At 38.1% G+C, this 21332-nt stretch overlaps 1 protein-coding gene across 3 annotated transcripts in view; it reads left to right on the plus strand.

Annotated features, from left to right (window-relative positions):
• CCDC192 (coiled-coil domain containing 192) overlaps window positions 1–21332 on the plus strand; it is a 195129-nt gene that overhangs the window by 40328 nt on the left and 133469 nt on the right. For all 3 annotated transcript variants that reach the window (XM_032851965.1, XM_032851966.1, XM_032851967.1), the window contains exons 4-5: window positions 14446–14577; window positions 15422–15478. In XM_032851965.1, the coding sequence (XP_032707856.1) occupies window positions 14446–14577; window positions 15422–15478 (189 nt within the window). The remainder of the gene's footprint in view (window positions 1–14445; window positions 14578–15421; window positions 15479–21332) is intronic.

The following is a 21332-nucleotide window of genomic DNA, read 5'->3' on the forward strand; positions in this document are numbered from 1 at the left end:
TGGCCTGTTACATAACTAAAGACTTCCTTTTGCTTGTAAATGTCAAGATCAAACAGAGGTCAGTTTTAAATAGCTGACTGGGCGCTAATAAATGTGACTTTCTTGTCTAAGAAAAAGCCAAAATGCCTTGTCCCTTATGAGTCATGGCTCTGGTGATAAAAGCAGGTGTCTTTTTGCATGGACATTTTCTTTACAAGCTTTCTCAGAGATGGCAAACTAACTCTCACGTTCTTTAATCTCTGCAAGGAAATTCGTAAATTAGGTATATGCATTATATCAATTATTTATTTATTCATTCAGTAAATATTTATTAAACCTGTACTGTGACCCAGGCATTTTGCTAGGTACTTCTGGGTATGTTGGCTCATGCATTTCTTCCGAAGGCCCTGGGAAATCTTATCCCCATTTTGCAAATGACGAAACTGTTTCACAGGTTGCAGCCCTCTTATCTTCCTAGACATTCTTCCTTGGTGACCAGCCCTAAGGGCACAAAATCTGCCAAGAATCACCTCTTCATCATAAATCCTGATCTTCCTCATTACGCCAGAATGGAATATCCAACTACCTACTGAATAGTACCACCAAAGTTCTCATTCAACTCAAGCTCTACCTGTTCATTAGCTTCCTGCTTCAAACCTGTTTCTTCTCCCACATCCCCTAAGACTGGGATGGGGGTCCCCAGCCACCCTGTGACTCATATCAGAAATCTCTGCTGCTTTGATTCTTGCCTTTTCCTCACCCCACACATCCAGTCAATTGCTAAGTACTATGAATGATGCCTCTCAAGGAGTTCTTGAATCCATCTTCTCTTCTTTGTCCCTACCATCATTGCCCTTGTTCAGGCCACCAACAGCAGAAACTTTCATTATGGTCCTTGTTTAATGACTCTTCAACTCTACAGCCAGAGGGAAGATTCCACAACATATTTCTCCTTGGCTTAACTCCTAAATTAGTTGCCTTTTAGCATCAGGATCAAATCTATATTCCTTAACTGATCCTACAATCACTGGTGATCAGAGTCCCTACTTGTTCCTTCAGTTTCCTCTTATACCACTCACTGCTTATCTGCATTATACCACTTTTGATTCCTTGCATGTACGATATTCTCTCTTACCTTTTTCTCATTTAAGAAAAAACAAAAGGCTTTGTTCCTCACAGTCAAGTTGTATTTCATATATCCTTTTCATTCTGCTTCTGCCTAGAATTTCTCCCACTACTTCCTCTTATCCTCTTTCCCATTATCCACAAAATCCCAACCAACTCCTGTTTTCAGATCTTCAATTAGATGCTGCTTCCTCAAAAATGCTTTTCTTCTTCCTTCAGTTTGGGGTCAGATAGGCTTCCTAGGTACTCATAATCCATCTCCCATTTCCACATCAATTGTAATTATCCTGCTATACAGTATGCCTCATGGAAGAAGTTTAGACAGTGACTTCTCTGAGTCTCAAATCAAGTTCAAATCCAACCACTTATCTCTCTGGTGTCAAGGTTCATAGCCCTTCCAAAATAGCAATTTGAGTCAACCTATGGACAATGGGGGAGCCATTAAATAGGAGCATATTCATATTTGCACTTAGAAAACGATGAGGAGGCTTAGATGGACATATCTGTGAAGTGACCAGAGTCAGGCACATTGGTATGTAGGCTCTTTCAAAAATCCAGTTTGGAAATGATAACTGCCTATTAGTTCTGAGGAGAAGATAGAGACAAGAAATATTTAACAGTTAGACTTAGTGTTTAATTAATGGAAAAGTAATAGTCAAGACAGATCCCAAGTTTTAGGTGACTGGGTGATCAGTGGTTAACCCAAATATCTTATATTTGAATCAATAAATATTAAAGGTGATTCATTTCCTCTGAAAGGCTCTGTGTAGGCTCAATTTACGCCATGTATGGTCTGAATTCTTCTCAAAGCCTTGTAATTTAGATTTCCTCAGTTAGATCTTCTGAATGTTGTAGTCCTTTGATATTATATCAGAGCCTTAATCCACATTTTAGCAATAGGTTTTTCTCCTCCCCATTTTTCAAGGAGAGTCTTCCTGAAGAAAATTTTGGATGACCGTGTGTTTTGTATGAAGATCTCATTTATTAACCTCAGGAACCATTTAATGTTTAAACTTGGAGTTGTATAAATGCAAGTCTCTTGCCATGACTGAATGGATGCACAGTGGCAGGTCAGTCTTTGATACTCTTTAGGAGATATTCAAAGTCAAAACTATTTGCATAATACTACTAACATGTTATTGGCCTTTTCTACTATCATTCTTTAACAAGCAGAGGTTTCCAAGATGTTACACCAAAGATTGAACATAGAGCAGGTATCAGAATCCAGCTGTGCTGTATGAAGCTAGACGTTGAAGAGGTTTGAGGAGAAGAAACTCTAGAATGGCAGAACGACTTCCCCCAAGCCAGAGAGCAGAGTCAAAGCTGAGTTCGACCAGCAGGGGGAGTCTGTGTCCTGTTGTGTGAAAGTGCTCTGAGAATGTGCTGGAACTTGGACCGACTGGGTGTATCCTAGGAATGAGTCCTAGGCCACGAACAGTTAATTTCTCTGAACCTGGTATTATTGCTTTTTGATGTTTACTTCCAAGCATTTGACCTTTATATCCAAGTCAATGATAAATTGCCTCACTTTCCCCATGTCTCATTTCTCTCTGATATTCTTATCTGTTGATAAGACACAGAGAGTTTTTTGGAGATTAAAGAAATCTTGGGAATTTCTATGCCTAGGACTTTATATTTCAATTATCGATTGATCTTTTGGTAAATATTTCTCTCTGTTTTCACTTAGAGCTTAAATATTCCTTTTTTACTCAGAGTTTCTTTCCCCAAACAACTTGGGGGTGTTATGGGTTGAACTGTACCCCCTCCAAATTCAAATGTTGAAGTTCTAACTCCCAGGATCAGAATAGGATTTTTTGGGGGTTTTTTGGGGGGTTTTTTTTTGGAAACAGGATTGTTGCAGATGCAATTTGTTAAGATGAGGACATAATGGAGTAAGATGGGCCCCAATCCAACATGGCTGGTGTCCTTACAAAAAGTAGATACCTAAACACAGACATACAGGGAGAAAGTCACATGAAGACAAAGGCAGAGACCAGGGTGATGCTTCTACAATAGAGGGAATGTCAAAGATTGCCAGCAAATCACCAGAATCCAGAGGAGAGGTATAGAAGAGATTCTTCATACTTCTTAGAAGCAATCAACCCCACTAACTTTTTGATCCTGGACTTCTAGCTTCCAGAAATGTGAGACATAAATTTATGATGTTTAAGCCACATAGTTTATTTATTTATTTATTTATTTGAGGGAGACTGAGAGAGCTCACACAAGTTGGCAGAGCAGCAGGCAGAGGGAGGAGACTCCCTGCTCAGCAAGGAGCCCAATGTGGGGCTAGATCCCAGGACTCTGGGATCATGACCTGAGCCAAAGGCAGCTTCTTAACCTACTGAGCCACCCAGATGCCCCCAGTTTTATAGCAACCTTAGCAAACTAATACGGAGTTAACTACACTTCCAAATTATAGGCCTTCGGAAGTCTATTTTAAGATGTGCATGAACCTAGAAATGGCTAGAAATAACTTTGTAAAGGCAGAAATATTAATAAATGTAAAAGTCTGTTTTGTCTAGGATGGAGGTAGGATGAGGAATGTGTTGTTTGCTTTCAACTGTAAAAGTGAAACAAGACAAACCCAGTTCTGTGAACTAAATGTATCCTCAGACAGAGGGGTGCCTGTCCATTCCACAGGTGGAATAGGTAATTTTTAAAGTGCTTGCCTCCATTATTTATTGCCAAAATATTTCACAGTTTTTAGTACTAGTCCAGATCAGCTTTCAGAGCATTTTTGACAAGGAAAACTTTTGTTTTTGAATGAAATCACTCCTTTCTCTGTAGTATAAGTTTTACAAGGTTTGTCAAGACTCAGTTTGTTGTTTAGTGACACTGGAAAACTTTCTTGAAATATTATTTGCTATACATATGTGTATGGGTTGTGTAGGAGTTCTAGGAGAAAAGACAATGAGAGGAGATAAATGTGAAAATTCACATTAATTAATGGGATGGTTTTCATAACCACACTCTATGATGGAGTGGGTGGATGATGAGAGAAAGAGAAGTTTTAACCGTATTTGTGGCTTACACATACTGGATAGGTCATTCCATTTATTATGAGAAGGAAGTCTGGGGAATGTATAAAATATGAGGAGTCCATTTTTAATACATTACTTTTCAGAGGCCTCATATACATTCAGGTGGCACTATTAAGTAGGTTTTTGGGTATATATATATATATATATATATATATATATGCTGAAGCTAAGTGGTTATACATTTAAAATATGGGAGTAACCAACATGTTTAAATTATGGCACTGAATGAAATCAGCTAGAGAACGAGCATAGATAAGGGAGACAGTTGAGCCCAAGACCCAACTCTTAGGTTTCAATATTTAGAGAAGTGAAAGAAAAAAAAAAAATGTAACCAAGGAAACTGAGAATCAAGAAGAAATCCAGAGAACCGTAAGAGTGTTTTAAGAGGCACAGAGGACTCAGATTTATAACATTTTACTGGGAGGTTGAATAAGATGACTAGAAACTTGTCCATTATGTTTGGTAAAATGAGGATCATAAGTAATGTTGGTAAGACCAGTGTCAGTAGATTAGTGGAGGGCAGAAGGCAACTGAAGAGAGATTAGAAGAGAAATATAATTCAGGGCAGTTCTTTCCCCAGTGCCTGGGAAGTTTTTTCTTATAGTTTGAGAGAGAAAGAGAGGGCACACCAAGGATGGTGAAGTGAGAGATTTCTGAGAATCTGATTTAAGACTCAGGACATAGAGGTGTCTCTACTTCCTAGTTAAGAAACCAGCTTACGCTCTCTTTAAGCTAGTTTGCATCTGTAACATCACCAAAATGGTTCTGACAAAAAGAGGAATTGGTGACATACCTGAAACTCGAATTCAGTACACACACACCCCCACCCAAAGGAACACCCTCTAGCCTTTTTCTTGACAATGGCCATGGAAGAAAAGGACAAAGAAGGTTCCCAGAGGTTAGAAGCTGACTCAAACCCATCAGAAACATCACTCACTGCACAGTCAGGACTGGCCTTGTTATCGCTGGCCAGTACTATGTGGTGTTTGCAATGGCCAGTGACAACTTTATGTTGTTTCCCCTTTTCCATTTCTTTAAAAGGGGAATTAAATTATGACTGTGCTCTTTTTAGGGAGGGTATATTTTTTATTAAATCCTTAGGCATTATGTCATGATGAGTGTCATCTACATGTGACTCAGGGTAGAATACTCATAATTTGGAGATCTACATGTGGAGCTAGATGCAGTAACTTGATATAACTCCTGGTTATCTCCTCTTAGGGGAGGGGTGAGTGCCTTTTTGGACTCATGGAGAATAGACACATCATACTGTGCTGGTACTGTGGGAAATGCATATTCTTATGACCACAGTATAACTGTGCTTAATATCCAGAGGCTTGACTGTAATTTAATTGGCCTCTGTTTTTGTGTCTAACTTTTCTGGAGAAATGTCTTTCCTGGCTCCAATCTTATAATAATTCTGTGGCTGTCACTTATAGTCAAAGAAATGATCATTGAGCATATGACCTAGATTCTAGTCTAGTCCATTGTTTTTTTTCTAGCCATTTATGATATATAATTTCCCTGATCATAAGGACTAATCCTGGGGAAGTCATATTAACTAAGATGGGCCAGAAAGAGTCCTTGTTCAGTGTGTTACTGGAGGACAAACTGTCTTACCATTGACTCAGGGTAGAATAAACACATTGAGGTCACGAACCTGGAAAGCTATGGGTAACATTTTTTTTTTTCCTCACTGTGTGAAGAAAGCTTGTCTGCACTGGGAAATAATAAGGCCAATTCATAGAAGCAGCACCCAGATACAGAGGTAAAATAGACAGACTATCATGGCTTCTTCTGAGTCTGTACATCTAGCTGGGAGTGAAACAAAAATCTACTTCTGGCTCCCCAATTATATAAGCCAATATTTTTTTTCTTTTAAACAGAAGAGTGGGAATATTCTAAGAAAGTGACAACAGTGTAGGTAGGCAATTATTTTAAGAAAAGCCATTATTTTAGGCTGTCAATGGACATCTTTTGTTCATGAGAATTACTATTAACATGTTTACATGCTAACCAAAACCAACCAGAAGGGGTGAGATAGATAATGCAGAAATGGAGGGGTGTGTGTGTGTGGGGGGGTGGCAGAAATGACAGGGCTGAAGGCTTTGTGATCAAGGAGATGGGATTCAAAGAATATTGAAAGTGCTGGGCTTTGTTAGAAGAATATATTCTCCATTTGTGTAATAAAGGATGCTTTCCCCTCTTAGAAACAGAAATCCAATTAAAGTAATGTAATAAGGCCAGCATGGAAGAATACGTTTTAAGGTGAAGCAGTTCCAACATTGGTTAATTCAGTGGCTCTAGAATGTCACCAAGAACACAGGTGTTACCCATTCTCACTCCACTATCCCCTGTGCCATATTTGTAGGAGATGTGCTGCAATTTCAAGAATGAAATGCAGTCAAAAGATACCAAGAAAAAGAGATGTACTTCCTCCTGTGTGTCTTAAAAAAAAAAAAAAAAAATCTGGTAAAATCCTTTTCCTGGGGCTCCAGAGGCCTCTCCTGGGTGCAGGCCCAGGCCTCAAATAATCTTTTATACCTGGGAATGAGACCAACATAGCTGGCTTAGTTTAATTGTGATTCATTCCCTGGGACTGGACAAGGCCATGCTCCCCTAAACACATGGCTGCTAGCAAATCCAAATTGGTAGCCTGGTAGCAAGGGATAAATAGGCAAGCTGTTGGGAAATGAACAAGCAGTGTCTGCTGCAGTACGGTTCATATACTGGCTGGTGGGAAGGGGAGGGAGTAGCCATCTGGCAGCTTCTGTTCTTCAGTAAATTATTGATGAGGTGGTCATTTGGGGCTGAGGGGTGAGAGTGGAATTCTGAGGAAAGAGAACATAAGAAATGATATTTGAGGAAAGAATAGAGCATAATAGTATCTCAGAGAAGAGGAAAGGCACTTTACTAAGAGAAAAATAGAATGACGGTTTGATTTCAGGGCAGCGGTACTCAACCCTGAGATCTGTGTTCATTAAGTTAAACTGAAAGCAGTCAATCCAATTTTGTCATTTTTTTTCCCTAATAGCATTCCATGAAATGGTGTGATGCTAATAATTTTCATGACCACTGAGAGCTGACTAGAAAGCCATTGTATTTTTATAGAGGTGAAATTCATATAGCACACAGTTAACCATCTTGAAGGACACAGTTCAGGGGCATTGAATGGATTGCAGAGGGTTGTGCAACCACCACTTCTCTCAAATTCAACATTTTTTTGGGCACTTGGGTGGCTCAGTTGGTTAAGCATCTGCCTCTGACTCAAGACATGATTCTGGAGTCCTGGGATCGAGTCCCTGGAGATTGCATTTTTCTTTTCTTTTGTGTCTAAGTACTTTCTGATTTCTCTTGTGATTTGTTCTTTGACTCACTTATTCTTTAAGAATGTGTTGTTTATTTCCATTCATTTTCAAAGTTTCCAGTTTTCCTTTTGTTACTGATTTCTAGCTTCATTCTATTCTGGTTGGAGAAAGTACTTTGTATCATTTCAATCCTTTTAACACTATGTCTAACATATGGGCTATTCTGGAGAATGTTCTAAATGCACTTGGGAAGAATGTGTATTCTGCTGATGTTCCTGATTTGTCTTTATATATGTCTGTTAAGTCTAGTTAGTTTTTTTTTTTTTTTTAAATATTTAATTTATTTATTTGCCAGAGAGAGAGAGAGAGAGAGATCACAAGTAGTCAGAGAGGCAGACAGAGAGAAAGGGGGGAAGCAGGCTCCCTGATGAGCAGAGAGCCCCATGCGGGGCTCGATCCCAAGGCCCTGAGATCATGACCTGAGCCGAAGGCAGAGGCTTAACCCACTGAGCCACCCAGGCGCCCCTAAGTCTAGTTAGTTTTAAATGTTGTTTAAATCCATTTCCTTAGATGATCTATCCATTATTAAGAGTGTGGTATTAAAGTCTATTCTATTCTATTCTACTATTTTATTACAGTTCTATTCTATTCTATTCCTATTCTATTACTGTTTACTGCCAGTATCCCTCCCTTGAATTTTGTCAATTTTTTTTTTCTCATATATTTGGGGTGGTTCTATTGTTTGATGCATGTATGTTTATACTTTTGATGAACTGACACTTCTCTCAGTATATAATACCCTTCTTTGTAATTGATGCTAATTTTGACTTAGCATCTATTTTATCTGTCACCCTAGCTCTCTTTTGGCTACTATTTGCATGGAATATATTTTTTCTTTCTTTCTTTTTTTTTTTTTTTTTTTTTACTTTCCACCTATTTGTTTCTTCAAATAGTCTGAAGTTAGTCTGTTGTAAGCAGCATATAGTTGGGTAATATTTTTCATCCATCCCACAAGTCTCTGTCATTTAATTGGTGAGTCTAAACCATTCACTTCTATTTATTTTTTAGAGATGTGATTTATTTATTTGAGAGAGTGAGAAAGAGGGAGAGCACGGTGAAGAGTAGAGGGAGAGGGACAAGCAGACTCCACACTGAGCACAGAGCCTGACTTGGGTGGAGCTCAATCTCAGGACCCCCAAGAACATGACCTGAGCCAAAATCAAGAGGAGGATACTCAACCAACTCAGCCACCCCCTCAACCGTTTACTTTTCAAGTACTCCTGATAATTAAGTACGTACTTCTGCTACTTTACTATTTGTTTTCTATAAATCTTACATCTTTTTGTTCCTCAAGTCCTCCAACGCTGCCTTCTTTTGTGTTTAATTTTTCCTAGTATACCATTTTGATTCACTTTTGTTTTTTTGCATCTTTTTTAGTTATTTGCTTCTATAATGTGTGTGCCAGTATGCCTTGTTTAGTGTCCCAGAGGTCCCTTAAGTCCATTCCTTTCTCGTCATTCTTTTCTTTCTGCTCCTCAGACCAGGCAATTCCAGTTGCTCTGCCTTCAAGTTTGCGATTCTTTTGTTTGCCTGCTTATATCTGCTCTTCAACTCTTCTAGAGAATTTTTCATTTTAACTACTTCGCTTTTCAACTTCAGAATTTTTACTTGTTTTTTTCTTATAATTTCTATTATTTTATTCCTATCTCCTATCTGCTCATAAGTCATTATTCTGATTTCCTTTACTTTCTCCCTCTCCACGGTTTCTTTCACCTCTTTGAGCATATTTAACATACTTCATTTAAAGTATTGTCTAGTAAGTCCAATAGTCCAATGTCTGAGTTTCTTCCAATACAGTTTTCATCAAGGTGGTTTGTGTGTGTGTGTGTGTGTTGTGGGGATTTGTTTTGTTTTATTTTGTTTTTGGTAAATGCACCATACTTTACTTTGTAAGCTTTGTAATTTTTTGTTGAGAACTAGACATTTTGAATACTGCATTGTGATAACTCTGGAAATCAGATTCTTTCCTGGTCTTAAACCAAGAATTGCTGCTGTTGCTTGTTAAGGACTGTAGTTGTATATTTGTTTGGTTACTTTTCCAAATTAATTTTCCAGGACTATATTTCTTCTCATGTATGATCATCGAAGTCTCCTGTTCCATTATCTCTATAGTTAGCAAGGTGACCTGACAGAGATTTCCTTGAATGCCAGTCTCTTTCTTCATCCATTATTTACTGGGATGCTGCAGGTGTTCTACTAGACTCCAGGGTTTGAAATGGTTGGTTCTACCAGGTCTTGCCAGCTCAATAGTTATATAAGTGGAAGGACCTATTCCTGGAGCTTCCTACTCTGCCATCTTTGGTGAAGTCCAAGTTGTTTTGCTTTAACCACTATCTTGAATACAATTCTAAAATATATCAGTACCCTTTGACCCTGTCAATCAACTGCACAATGGATAAAATTTACCTTCTTTCACTTTTAGCTATATTATAATACTTCTTTAATGTTCTTTTATGGAACATTGGGATAAATATTGGAAGTTGATTATTTTTAGTGTATTTACATAGCCTCAAAGGTATAATATGGATGTTGCCTCTCTGTTTTCTATAATTATTAAGACAAATATTATTCATACTTTTAAAGTCATCTATTGCCTCCAAACTTGTTAAATCCACAGGCAGAAGGGAAAGGTACCTGTTTGTCAAAAAGAGTCAGAAATTGAACATTAGCATTCCAACACCATGTGAACCTATTTCAGCAAAGTGGATAATTAGGATATATGAAAATTGGTCATTTAAAGAAGATATATATTTCTACTCTCTTTATATAAGCAGATACTGACACTAATTGGACTAAACTGTCTCCATGCTCCCCAGAACAATTACTCTGTAAAACCAAGTGGTTCTTATGAAAAAAGAAAAGAAAACAACAAAAAAGAAGCAATGCCCAAAGTCCCCAGAGTTTTAAAATTCAATTATGATATCTTGCAGGGTAACTTTGGGTTTCCTCTTACTTACTTTGGTGCTTTTTTTTTTTTTCTGTGTCATAATTTGAATTTGAATTTAGGCAGCATTCCTAAAGGCTTCCTGAAAATCAGACTTTGAAAAGTCCTAAAACCCCCATCTAAACAAGGGCATAAATTCAAAATGGCAACTAACATGTTGTGACTCAGCAATAGAGCACAATCTTTCAGGCAGTGCTTAAATTAAGAGAAAAAAAAAAAACAAACACCTCTGATGTCTAACATTTATTTTATTTCATTTTACCTCCCATCTCTTTTCTCTTCTATCCTTTTGGATTATCAGTCTTATTTGACAGGCTATTTTCAAAGAGAGCTCAGAAATATTGTCTTAAGCCGATAAACATTTTCACCACTATAAAATGGAACGCAACAGGAAATTATTAATTCTTGCCTCCAATGTATCCATATGTGGAAGAAAAAATAAGATTCCTTTATCCTGCTGTTGTAAGGTGATGGTACATACATACAAGAATTAAGTTTACAAAGTTAATAAATGGAATGATCTTAGCAAAGATTTTTCCCAGCCAATTTGACTACGTTTTATAAGTTTTGACAGAATTCTCCATTCATCCTTCTGGGGAATTATAATCTAGTTTGAACACATATGACTGGAGAAATACCCTATAAAAATAGAGCAAAGTAGCATGTAAAATTCTATTATGGTTACCAAGGTCCTAGTGTTAGTGAGTTGTAGGATTGAGACTAAAACATAGATCTCTTGACTACAAGTCGAAGTTCCTTAGAGGAAAGCTAAGCCTGAGGTAAATATACCTGAGTCAAAGGGGTATTCAGACAGAGGAAAAGAAAAAAGATGGTATTGATGTCTATAAAAAAAAGAAGCAAGATGTTAGGACAGAGTTCTCAGGTCTTAGAATAAAAGAAAATAAATTTCTCTCAGGTAAATAGGTAAACATGCTGAGAAAGAATGCTGAGGGTCATGTAGTTAGGGGAGGATAGAACGGGGTGGCGCTCAGATCATAGGCCTCATCTGTGCAGGCAGCCTTAGCATTAGGGGGTTTGGATATAATATAGAACCCAGAGTTGGAGGCAGACCAATGTAGACCCAAATCCAACCTCTTTTTATTAGCTGTGGGCAAGCTAATTCACTCCAAAAAGTATCTAGTTCCTCATTCTTTAAAATGGTGATAATTAACAAAAAATAAAAACAAAACTCCTTATAGAGTTTTGAACAATGGACTAAGGTAACTTATGTCAAGAAGCACCCCGCAGAATTCATGGTAAGGTATAGCTACTAAATAAATACTAATTACAGCTGCTGTTCCATAGATTTGACTTATTTGGCCAAGAGCTTGGAACTTTGGAATCAGTTAGTGTACCAAAAAATGCTTATGGTAACAAGTAACAAAAAATTCAATTTCTAAACAATAAGGAAACTTACTAGCTCACACTCAGTGAGTCCAAGGTAGGACGTGCTTCAAGATTATTTGAGAAAACATTTCAATAATGTTGTCCACTCTTCAGTGTTGCTTCACCATATACTGGTTTCCTTGATGTTTATAGGAGGATGACAGTAGCATTCATATCTGGTAGGTAAGAGAAAATCCTTCTCCAAATCGTCAAATTTCCTCCTGTGCAGTGTGAGGGGTCCAAATTAGTTCACTTCTCTTCATATAGTTAACTGTGGCCAAAGAAAAGCCAGACTCTAATTGGTTTAGGCCTTGATTCCTAAACCAATCAGCAGCAAAGGGAATGGGGTTTTCATGATTCTCAGGCCCTGCTTTAGGAGCTGGGGTCAAATTTGGGTTTAGGGAATCAGATCCAATGTCTGCTGTTGAAAGCTTGGGTTCTGACACTTATTTGCTTTGTCCTTGGGCAAAGGACAACCTTACACAACTTTACTGAACTTATTGAATTCCCTTACCTGCAAAATGGGTAGGAAGCAGAATTGAGATAAATAAAAGTGAAAACGAAAGGTTCTGCAGAGGGCTTGATAAGTAGTTAGCACCCAGTAAATTATTAACGTCATTATTATTCACCTATGTATTTTCATATTATATAATAGTTCTAAAATGGTCTGCCTTTTTGGGTAAAGTGTGAATTTTTTGAGCATAGAAGCAATATCACTCTCATGTGTTACCTCTAAAGTTTTACATATAATAAGTGCTCAACATATTTCTTTAACAAATGAGTGAATAAATGAATATCTCTTGAGTGAACAAATAAAAGCCTGAAAACAATAGAAGGTAGATTTAAAAGAAAGACAACCAAATGGTGACTGGTCAATGAAAGGTCAGGGAGGATAAAGAGAACAAAATAGGCCAGCCTGAGAAAAACTATATTTGAGAGAAAAAATTGCCAGATTTAGTGAGGTCTTTTCCTGGCACACTAGAGTGGTTGCAGGAAGTAAGTGAACTGAATACAACTCGAGTTTAGGACAACTGGCTCAAAAATGCAGTGATGTCTTCAGATACGTTGTTTTATAATTTGATAAATAATAAATGTGTGAATAAAATCCCTATCAATACTTACTGTAATCTAGAGGAGGTAGAAGAGAGTATAACAATGATAGGTACTGAGTATGGATATGTTTCGAGCATTATTCTAAGTATCTCTCTTGCATAAACCCATATAATCCTCAAAACAAAGCTGTGAGGCAAGCACTATTCTTTTCATCTCCATTCCCATTTACAGATTGGAAAATCAAGCCCAGAGAGACTGAGAAACTTGCTTAAATCCCACAGACAGTAAATAAGAAAGTGAGATGTTTACCCCAAGGGTCTGACTCAAGAGTCTGTGTGTTTAGCCATTAACTGTACTGTGGAATAAATAGAAGGGTGCCTAGAAAAACCAGGCTTCATCTCTAAACTATCATGTACTTTAGAGTTAAATGCATCACTGTCTGTGAGGAGCACTACGGGTCTCTCATGTCACTGAGAGCTGAAAGGTGTAGCCAGCCGTTGATCACGTATGTGCCCCTCTGGCCCTCCACATTGTCCTTTGGAATCTCCAGTGCATAACACAATGGCTGTGGAGAGTGCCAACTAAACAAATAACTGTAAAGTGAATGATTGCAAGGATGAGTGGATTTGGATCAATGCCAGCCTATATGTGATGTGCCCACCTCATTTCCATGGAGACCAACCTCTTCGTGCTTCTGCTTCCCCATTTGGTAAACTGTCTTTAAAAACTTGCTGCACTTTTCAAGATGAGACAGTAGGCTTCACAGCGACCCTTGGAGTCATATGAAAGAGATACTTAAAGATAATTCATGCCTCCAAGGACACACTGGGAACTGGAATGAATACAAGGTGTGTGTCCCTTTCCAGAGGCTCTTTCAGAATTGTTGCTGAGCTATAGAGAAAATGCACAATAAGCCGTCTGAATGAAAGGAAATGCTAGTCCAGGGGCTCTCCAAGGGAATTAAGGAATGAGGCACTATCAAACTACCCTTTCCTCAAGAGGCATCCGCAAACAGTAAAACGAAGACCGTCACCAGCAGACATTTTCTGGTTATGTTTTAGCATAGATCTGCCTTCAATCAGACTTTAACTTGAAATTCCTGCATTTCCCTTCAGCTGCTTATATGGTGAATATTCACGGCAGTCAGAATCCCTACTCTTTCGAAAGAGCTATAGTCCCCCAAGAGTTAAGTTCCAAGAAAAACATACAAGCCACAATTCAGATTTCAGCTGTACAAATAAAGTACAATCTTAAAACATAAGCAAGATGAGTGTTGAGCTTGTTGCTCTAGAAATTGCTCTGCCTGTTGTAACCATGTAGTCTCATCTCTTACACCGAAAGATCTCTATTAATAAAAATAAAATCAACATTATTTCCTTATCTCTCTATACTAATCTTTGTCAGCTATGAGGAATATTCCAGAAGGCATTATCATATTTAATAGATATAAGTGGTATGCAAAATATTTATAATTAGACTTTTAAAAGGAGCTTTTAAAAAAAAATCACTGTATTTGCACGCCCTTACTTACAAGAAGTGTCTTTAGCTTGCAGCCTCTGAAGGAACAAAAGCAAAACTACTTGAGCAAGTTTCCTGGCTAGAGGAAAAACTAGAGACTCTGACCCATAAGGAAGACAGTGGGGAACCATTTGAAAAAATGGTTCTTGCAAAAGACCAGGTATGTTGTAGAAGAAAAAATAACCTTTCTCTTAAAAAGCTACCTGAACTTATATGAATTGACAATTCTGCAGTCCTATCTGGATAGGCTGGAAGTTCGTATTTAAATTCAAGATGGCACATAAAAATATTTGTATTTGGTAAATGTAATTGTATTTCCTGATTAATATTCACATATAAAAATTAATTTTGTTAGTGATAGTTTAAAAGTTTGTTTGATATGGAGCCTCTTGGACCATATTAGCTGAATATTCTACGTATTTGTAAGTGGCATGAACTACACAAATGTTTCCTTGTTTTTCAGGTTGAACTTAATCAATGAATAGCTTCTGTGTAGTAAAATAAATAGATCTGAAAGTTTATCATGCACTTAAATCAATGATAAGAAGTTAATAATCTTGGAATCTCTGGGCATTTATATAAATTTGTTTTTTCTTGTTCAACTCAAATGGGTTTGTATCTGCCTTTGGCATATATATATTTTTTCACACAAAAACATATCCATATGTTCCAAAGGTAAGTATAAACCCATTTGATCCTATACATATGTATATATAATATAAAGTAGGTCAGCAATACCTTCAATACATCAAGCAAACATTATTTTCTCACTCATTTCCTAAATCTTAGCATATTTGTGTTCTTTGTTGTTGGGCTCTTCAATAGATTGGACAAAAGGTAGGGATAGGAGCAAGGATTTCTCAATGATGATTTGCAAAGTATGTAGGCAAATTAGTGCTGCCATTCACAGGATTTGAGAACTAGTATCTATTTCTATCTGGAATCTTTTGAATATGTAAAAGGAAGAGTTATACTCTTTGTTTCTAAACTTTTCTCCTTTTCAGTGCATTGAGAAATTACAAGCTGAAGTGAAAGCTTCCCAAGAGCAACTTACAGCCCATGTAAGTGGTTTTCTCCTTTTTCAATCCCTTAACTTACATCATGGTTATCCTGGGAATGAACAGTCATTTTTCGGAAGTTCTAACTATTGTCTTTCTGCTGCATACCAAATCACAAGTCTAAGAATCAGTATTTTTACTGCCTCTACGAAGTTGCTTCCCGTAAATAGAATGCTGATTTCTGCTGATGGTAAAGATAATAAAATTGATGTGTTATCTATAACCACACGGTCTAATCAGGGACCACCAGGATAAGAGAATAAGAAACTAAGGGTAGAAAGATGAGGAAACCAGGCAGGTTTAGTGAGTGAATGAAAGTGGAAATGATTGGCACATTGAATACAGGCTTATTAGAACAGTGTTGCTTAAACTTCAGTGTTTCGAGAATTACTTGGGAAACTTTTAGAAACAAACTGCCTGGAGATTCTGATTTCTGCATGCCTTGGGTAGGACCTGAGAATTTGTGCTTCCAGATGATGCTAGATTCAGGTGATGCTGATGCTGCCAATTTTGGGCCACATTTCAAATAGCACTGTATTGTGTGCATTCATTCTGCCCAGTCTAGTAATTCTTGGACAAGTGACCATAAGAGCTGCAGAACTGTTCATTTTCCCTGCAAGTACTCCCCTGAGAGAGACCATATGAAATTCTAGGGTGTATTTCTTTTTCTTTCTTTTTTTTTTTTTTTTTAAGATTTTATTTATTTGACAGGCAGAGATCACAAGTAGGCAGAGAGGCAGGCAGAGAGAGAGAGGGGGAAGCAGGCTCCCTGCTGAGCAGAGAGCCCAATGCGGGGCTGCATCCCAGGACCCTAGGATCATGACCTGAGCCGAAGGCAGAGACCTTAACCCACTGAGCCACCCAGGCGCCCCTCTAGGGTGTATTTCATTGACACTTTGGCCTATCTTCACTCAGAGATCGAATGAGCATCTCCTGCCACAAGATCCTTGCATGTTTCACACACATAAACCAGTTGCCACCCTGCCTCTGTCCCTTCCCAAGGATCTGAACAATTCTGATATCTTACAAGTTTCCCTGAAGACTTGCTCACCCTCTTTTCAATGATTTCTTCTATCCATACGTTGGGCACTAGGGAAGGACTTTCTGATTAAGTATATTAGCTGGTCATGTTAAACCGTTAATCTGAATAACAACAAGGTCTCATACTATCTGAGACCTGAGGCACTGCTTTCCAGAAGTCCTACCGAAATAACTGCAAAATAACTAATTCTCATCACCATCCCTTTGATATTTGAAATAAGCTAATCTGGATAAATCATGGTAATTGACTGGGGGCTGGGTACGGAGAAAGAAAAGCTAATGTGCTGTGGAGGTTAGCAGAGCTTTTAGCTTTGACTTCAGAACTCTTTTGGCCTTGTATGCTCAACTGACCAAGTGTGAAAATGATTAAGGCCTGCATGTGTGACATGGTGACATATTTAGACAGCAGTATATCTCATTAGCTCAGTTTTCTGATGCAGATGCCACCCTCTGGTCCGACCCCAGTCTGCCCCTGAGGGTGCCAGATAATGACTATTGTCAGAGCAAGTCTTCTCATGCCAGACTGGTACTGGCTGTAGGCCATTTGCCCAGGGTGGGTTTAGCTCAGAAATTTGTCAAGGAGAGCAGATTGTTCACTAAGGTTCTGATATTAGCTTCCAGCGTCTCTTCATGCAAAGTGGATTTAAAAAACAAAACAAAACAAAACAAAACCATAGTCACAGATGCCTTTAGGACATTCCTGTCGTGTCTTCTTCCATTGCCTAGCTTGTGGGGAGTCTATTCCTGCACCATGCTGGTCCTGGCCTGGGCTTGTCTGAACTGGGATTACTTTCTTGTATTAGGTATGGATACCCACAATGGAGATTTCTGCTATGTAACTGCCCAAAGTTAGGTTTTAATAGAGCAGGGTGGTTGCGAAAGCTTTGCTTCAACCCATCAAGAAGATTTAAATGAAAATATTAGTAACAGCGTTTATTGAGAGTAGATTTTGTGTCTATTATGTGATAGGTGCTTCATATATTTTCTATTTTAAGTCTCAATACAACCCAACAAGGTAGGCATTATTTTTCAGGTAGGAAAACAATATTAGAGATTAGCTCAGTTGTCACACATGTCAATTCTACCCATGCTTTTGCAAGCACAATTTGCTGCCTCTCCAAACTGTATTCTCTACATGCCATTTCAGGTATCAAATGGTGTTTATAGAAGTTCTTTCTGCAAGCTTGTCTCTCTATTCACTCTGAATGATTCATCAGTACATAATGCCACAACTCTCACTTCCATGCAAATAAACAACCCCCGCCACCCCCATCAAATTCTTTCGATCCTAATCATCCCCTAATTACAGCTCCTTAGGACTGTAATAATTTCTTAAGACATGGTTCCTTGAAAATAATCTTCCAAATGATGTTAATAGGTATTCTGGGAAAAAAAAAAAAATTGGGAGGGGCACTGGAAATGAACTTAAGTTAGATGGGTTTAGTTACTGCAGGATTTATCAGTGTATAATCAATCTCCAAGAGAGGATCATAGTATGTTTTTTTCCAAGGGTGTTTGACCATGAGTGCACAAAGGTTTAGAGACTGCTAGCATATTGCATCAAATTAAAGCAGTATGTTTGCTACATATGACTTGAATATCTTGCTGATTCCTTAGGCTCAGCATACACAAGGTCAAATTTATCATCTTCTAATCCTATGTCTTAAATATGTCCCTCTTTTTGGATTCCCACAATAGTGAATAATATCACACTGCTGTTGTTTATTCTACATCCAAACTACCAACCAGTATTAAAATCCTACCTCTCTCTGCCTCCATCCCACATTTAGTTAGTTGTCAGGCTATGGATATGTTTCTGCAAGTTATCTCACTTCTGTGTCTTCTATTCCATCATACTGTCATATCCCTAACTCTTTCTCACCATCTTTCATCTTATTGCTACTGGCCCCCAAATATTAACATATTCAGGTTCAGAAGCTCCCGCTGTCTGTCCCCCCAACCCAAATCACAATGTAATCCTCTTGCTCTCACACCATCAAGTCCTGTTTGCAGAGCACAGAAAGGGTAAAACTCATGTGTGAAGATGCGGGGTGGAGGCAGAAAACTAAACAGAGACAAAGAGTAATGTTCAAAGGGAGGATGAAACCTACTGGGGCAGCAGAAAAGAGAACAGGGATTGAAGGACCAAGGTGGTCGGAAAAGAACTCTGTAGATGGGGTGAGGGTCCTTCTGGGATAGGACACTCGTAGGCTCCTGGGAGTTCTAGGGATGCTTAATATTAAGAAATAACTGTTAATCTCAGGAAACAAACTGAGGGTTGCTGGAGTGGAGGAGGGTGGGAGGGATGGAGTGGCTGGGTGATGGATACTGGGGAGGGTATATGTTTGTGATGAGCTCTGTGAACTGTATAGACTGAGCAATCACAGATCTGTACCCCTGAAACAAATAATACATTCTATGTTAATAAAAAAAAATGATTAAGAAAAATGTTAAAATGTTAAGGAAAAAAAAAAACTTAAAAAAAAAAAGAAAGAACAGAATATTAATAGGAATTGTCAAGCGGTGTATACTTGAATCCCCCTAAATGTTTAGGAGTCATGTGCAAAGCTTGGAATTCCTTTTTGGGCTGTGCCTGCTCAATGTCACACTACTGTAGGATGTGACCCTGTAGTAGTCTTTTGGCTTCCCTGCCTCTGCCCTGTAAGAGGTTTCCAAAGGACCATTCCTACCCCAAGCTCCCCACTCTTACCCTACCCCCACACTGCCCCCCACTGAATAAGCTAATAAAATGGCACTTCTGTCTTTTCTTTATACATCCCATGCCAGCTGATGCCCTGTGAGTTTACTCTCTTGTTCTCTTGGTCTGGACTATTTCTACCTTTGCTCTTTATCCAAATAATTCTTACTCTTATTGCAAGACTTGTATCAACCTCTTCCTTAGCCCCCAGATTACTTTCTCTGGACTCCCATAACCTCCTGTACCTACATCTATTTTTAGTTCAAAATACTACTTTTTGTTGATATTATCTATTCATATATCTGTCCCCTACTAGACTTAAAGGTCATTGAGGGCAACATCAAGAACTTGTCTCTGTAACTATCACTCCAAGTACAGGGCTAGACACATTACAGCCACTCAATACATTTTCTAAACTGAAATGAATTTTACTCTGCTCATGTCATTTCCCCCGTTTCAAAGCCTAGGGTAAGACAATGGTTGCCCATTACTCCAGAATAAAGTCCAACCTCCTGACCATGGCATTCATCACACTGAAAATGAGGCTCTGACCCCTTTCCCCGACTTCTCTGTATCACACATCTGTGACTCCCAGGAATGCCATGCATTCCTGCCCTAGGGGTTATTCTCGTGGTTTCTTTCAACCTGGAATATCAGTTCCCACCAACAATTCTGATGAAGAATGCCAGTTTTTTCCCATTCTTCATCAGAATTGTTCCTTCCAGGAAGTTTCTCCTGACCATCCAACCAGAAGTAATCTCTTTCTTTAGTACTTTCATAGCACATCTCTATACCTGTCTTTTGTCACTATGACCCATACGAGAATTATGTGATGTGAACTAGCTTTTCCCCAAGACTGTGAGCTCATGGGGAAGAGAGAGCAAGTCTCTATCTTTATGCCTCTCACAGGGTGTAGCTCAATACCTTGTTCAGGTTTCGTTCAAATGAATTACTAAAATGGCTAAATTAAAAACAAAGTTATTCTGGTATTTATAGCAATCTACTTTAAATTTTATTTCCTAAAAATACAGTTACATAAGGTGCTATCATAATCTGAATATGATACTTTCAAGGTATAACATGGAAAGGACAAAAAGTAATGATCTCTTAGAATGGAAATAGAAGGAAAAAGTAGTAGCAAAAGGAGTACAGTTCTGCAAAACCCCTATTTCAAAAGAAGAAGAACATCCAAAGGAAATTATGGTCTTAACATGAAAATTAACAACCTGTGGCTTTCTTTTATTCAGAGTTTGCTTTCCTATAACCCAAAAGGTGAATTATATTTTTGTATAATTAAATTGATAGCTATAAAATGTAGAGAAGACAGAAGCCTAAAAATTTCAGTATGAGTTGTCACTACTATTATTTGGAAGCTTAAAATCTCATCTCATTAACTTTATGTAGTTACAGCTTACACTTTTCAAAGATTACAAAGGGTCATAAGTGCACTCATGGATACCCACTCCAAGCCACCCAGAGGGCTAATCTGCCCGAGGCATTTTTATCAACCCTTCCCACATGATTACTTATCTACTTAGAGATCTACACAAGATTAAACAAATATTTGAAGCAAATGTTTATAATCGCTCAAAGGTAATTGTTCACGTCAGGGCAATTTGAGTCAGGACTAGGTACGTTAAGGAAAAATATCCTTTAAAATTAGTGCCTTCCAAATTGTTGAATCCATTGCTTCACTGTTTTTAGTATTTGGGGGTATAAGTCCTTAGCCGTGTCTATCTACTCTGTTGTTGATGATCTGATTACTTGCAGTAACCCCGAGTTCTGCCTCCCTGCTTCACTTCCATCTCAATGGCCAACCCATCTCTTCATCTAGCTATCCCCCAAGACCTGACCATGGTCAAAAGTTCCATAATAGTCGATGGGATTATTTCAAAAAGAGAAATCTGGTAACTAGGAGATAATACTCAAGTGCTATGTATTCTCTGCACTGTCTTGTATGCTTGAAATATTTCTAATAAAGTAAAAAAGTTAAGAATATCCAGAAGAAGAAACCATTCCAATGAATTGTATAGCATGCTTCAAGCTGTAGAACAGATGAGTATTTCTTTGAAATCAGAAGTTCCTGAATTAGAGTTCCTTAGGACATAGTTAAACCTG

The sequence above is a fragment of the Lontra canadensis genome, unplaced genomic scaffold (assembly GCF_010015895.1).
Source record: "Lontra canadensis isolate GAN:19392208 unplaced genomic scaffold, GSC_riverotter_1.0 scaffold5, whole genome shotgun sequence".
In the NCBI taxonomy this organism is placed as follows: Eukaryota; Metazoa; Chordata; class Mammalia; order Carnivora; family Mustelidae; genus Lontra; species Lontra canadensis.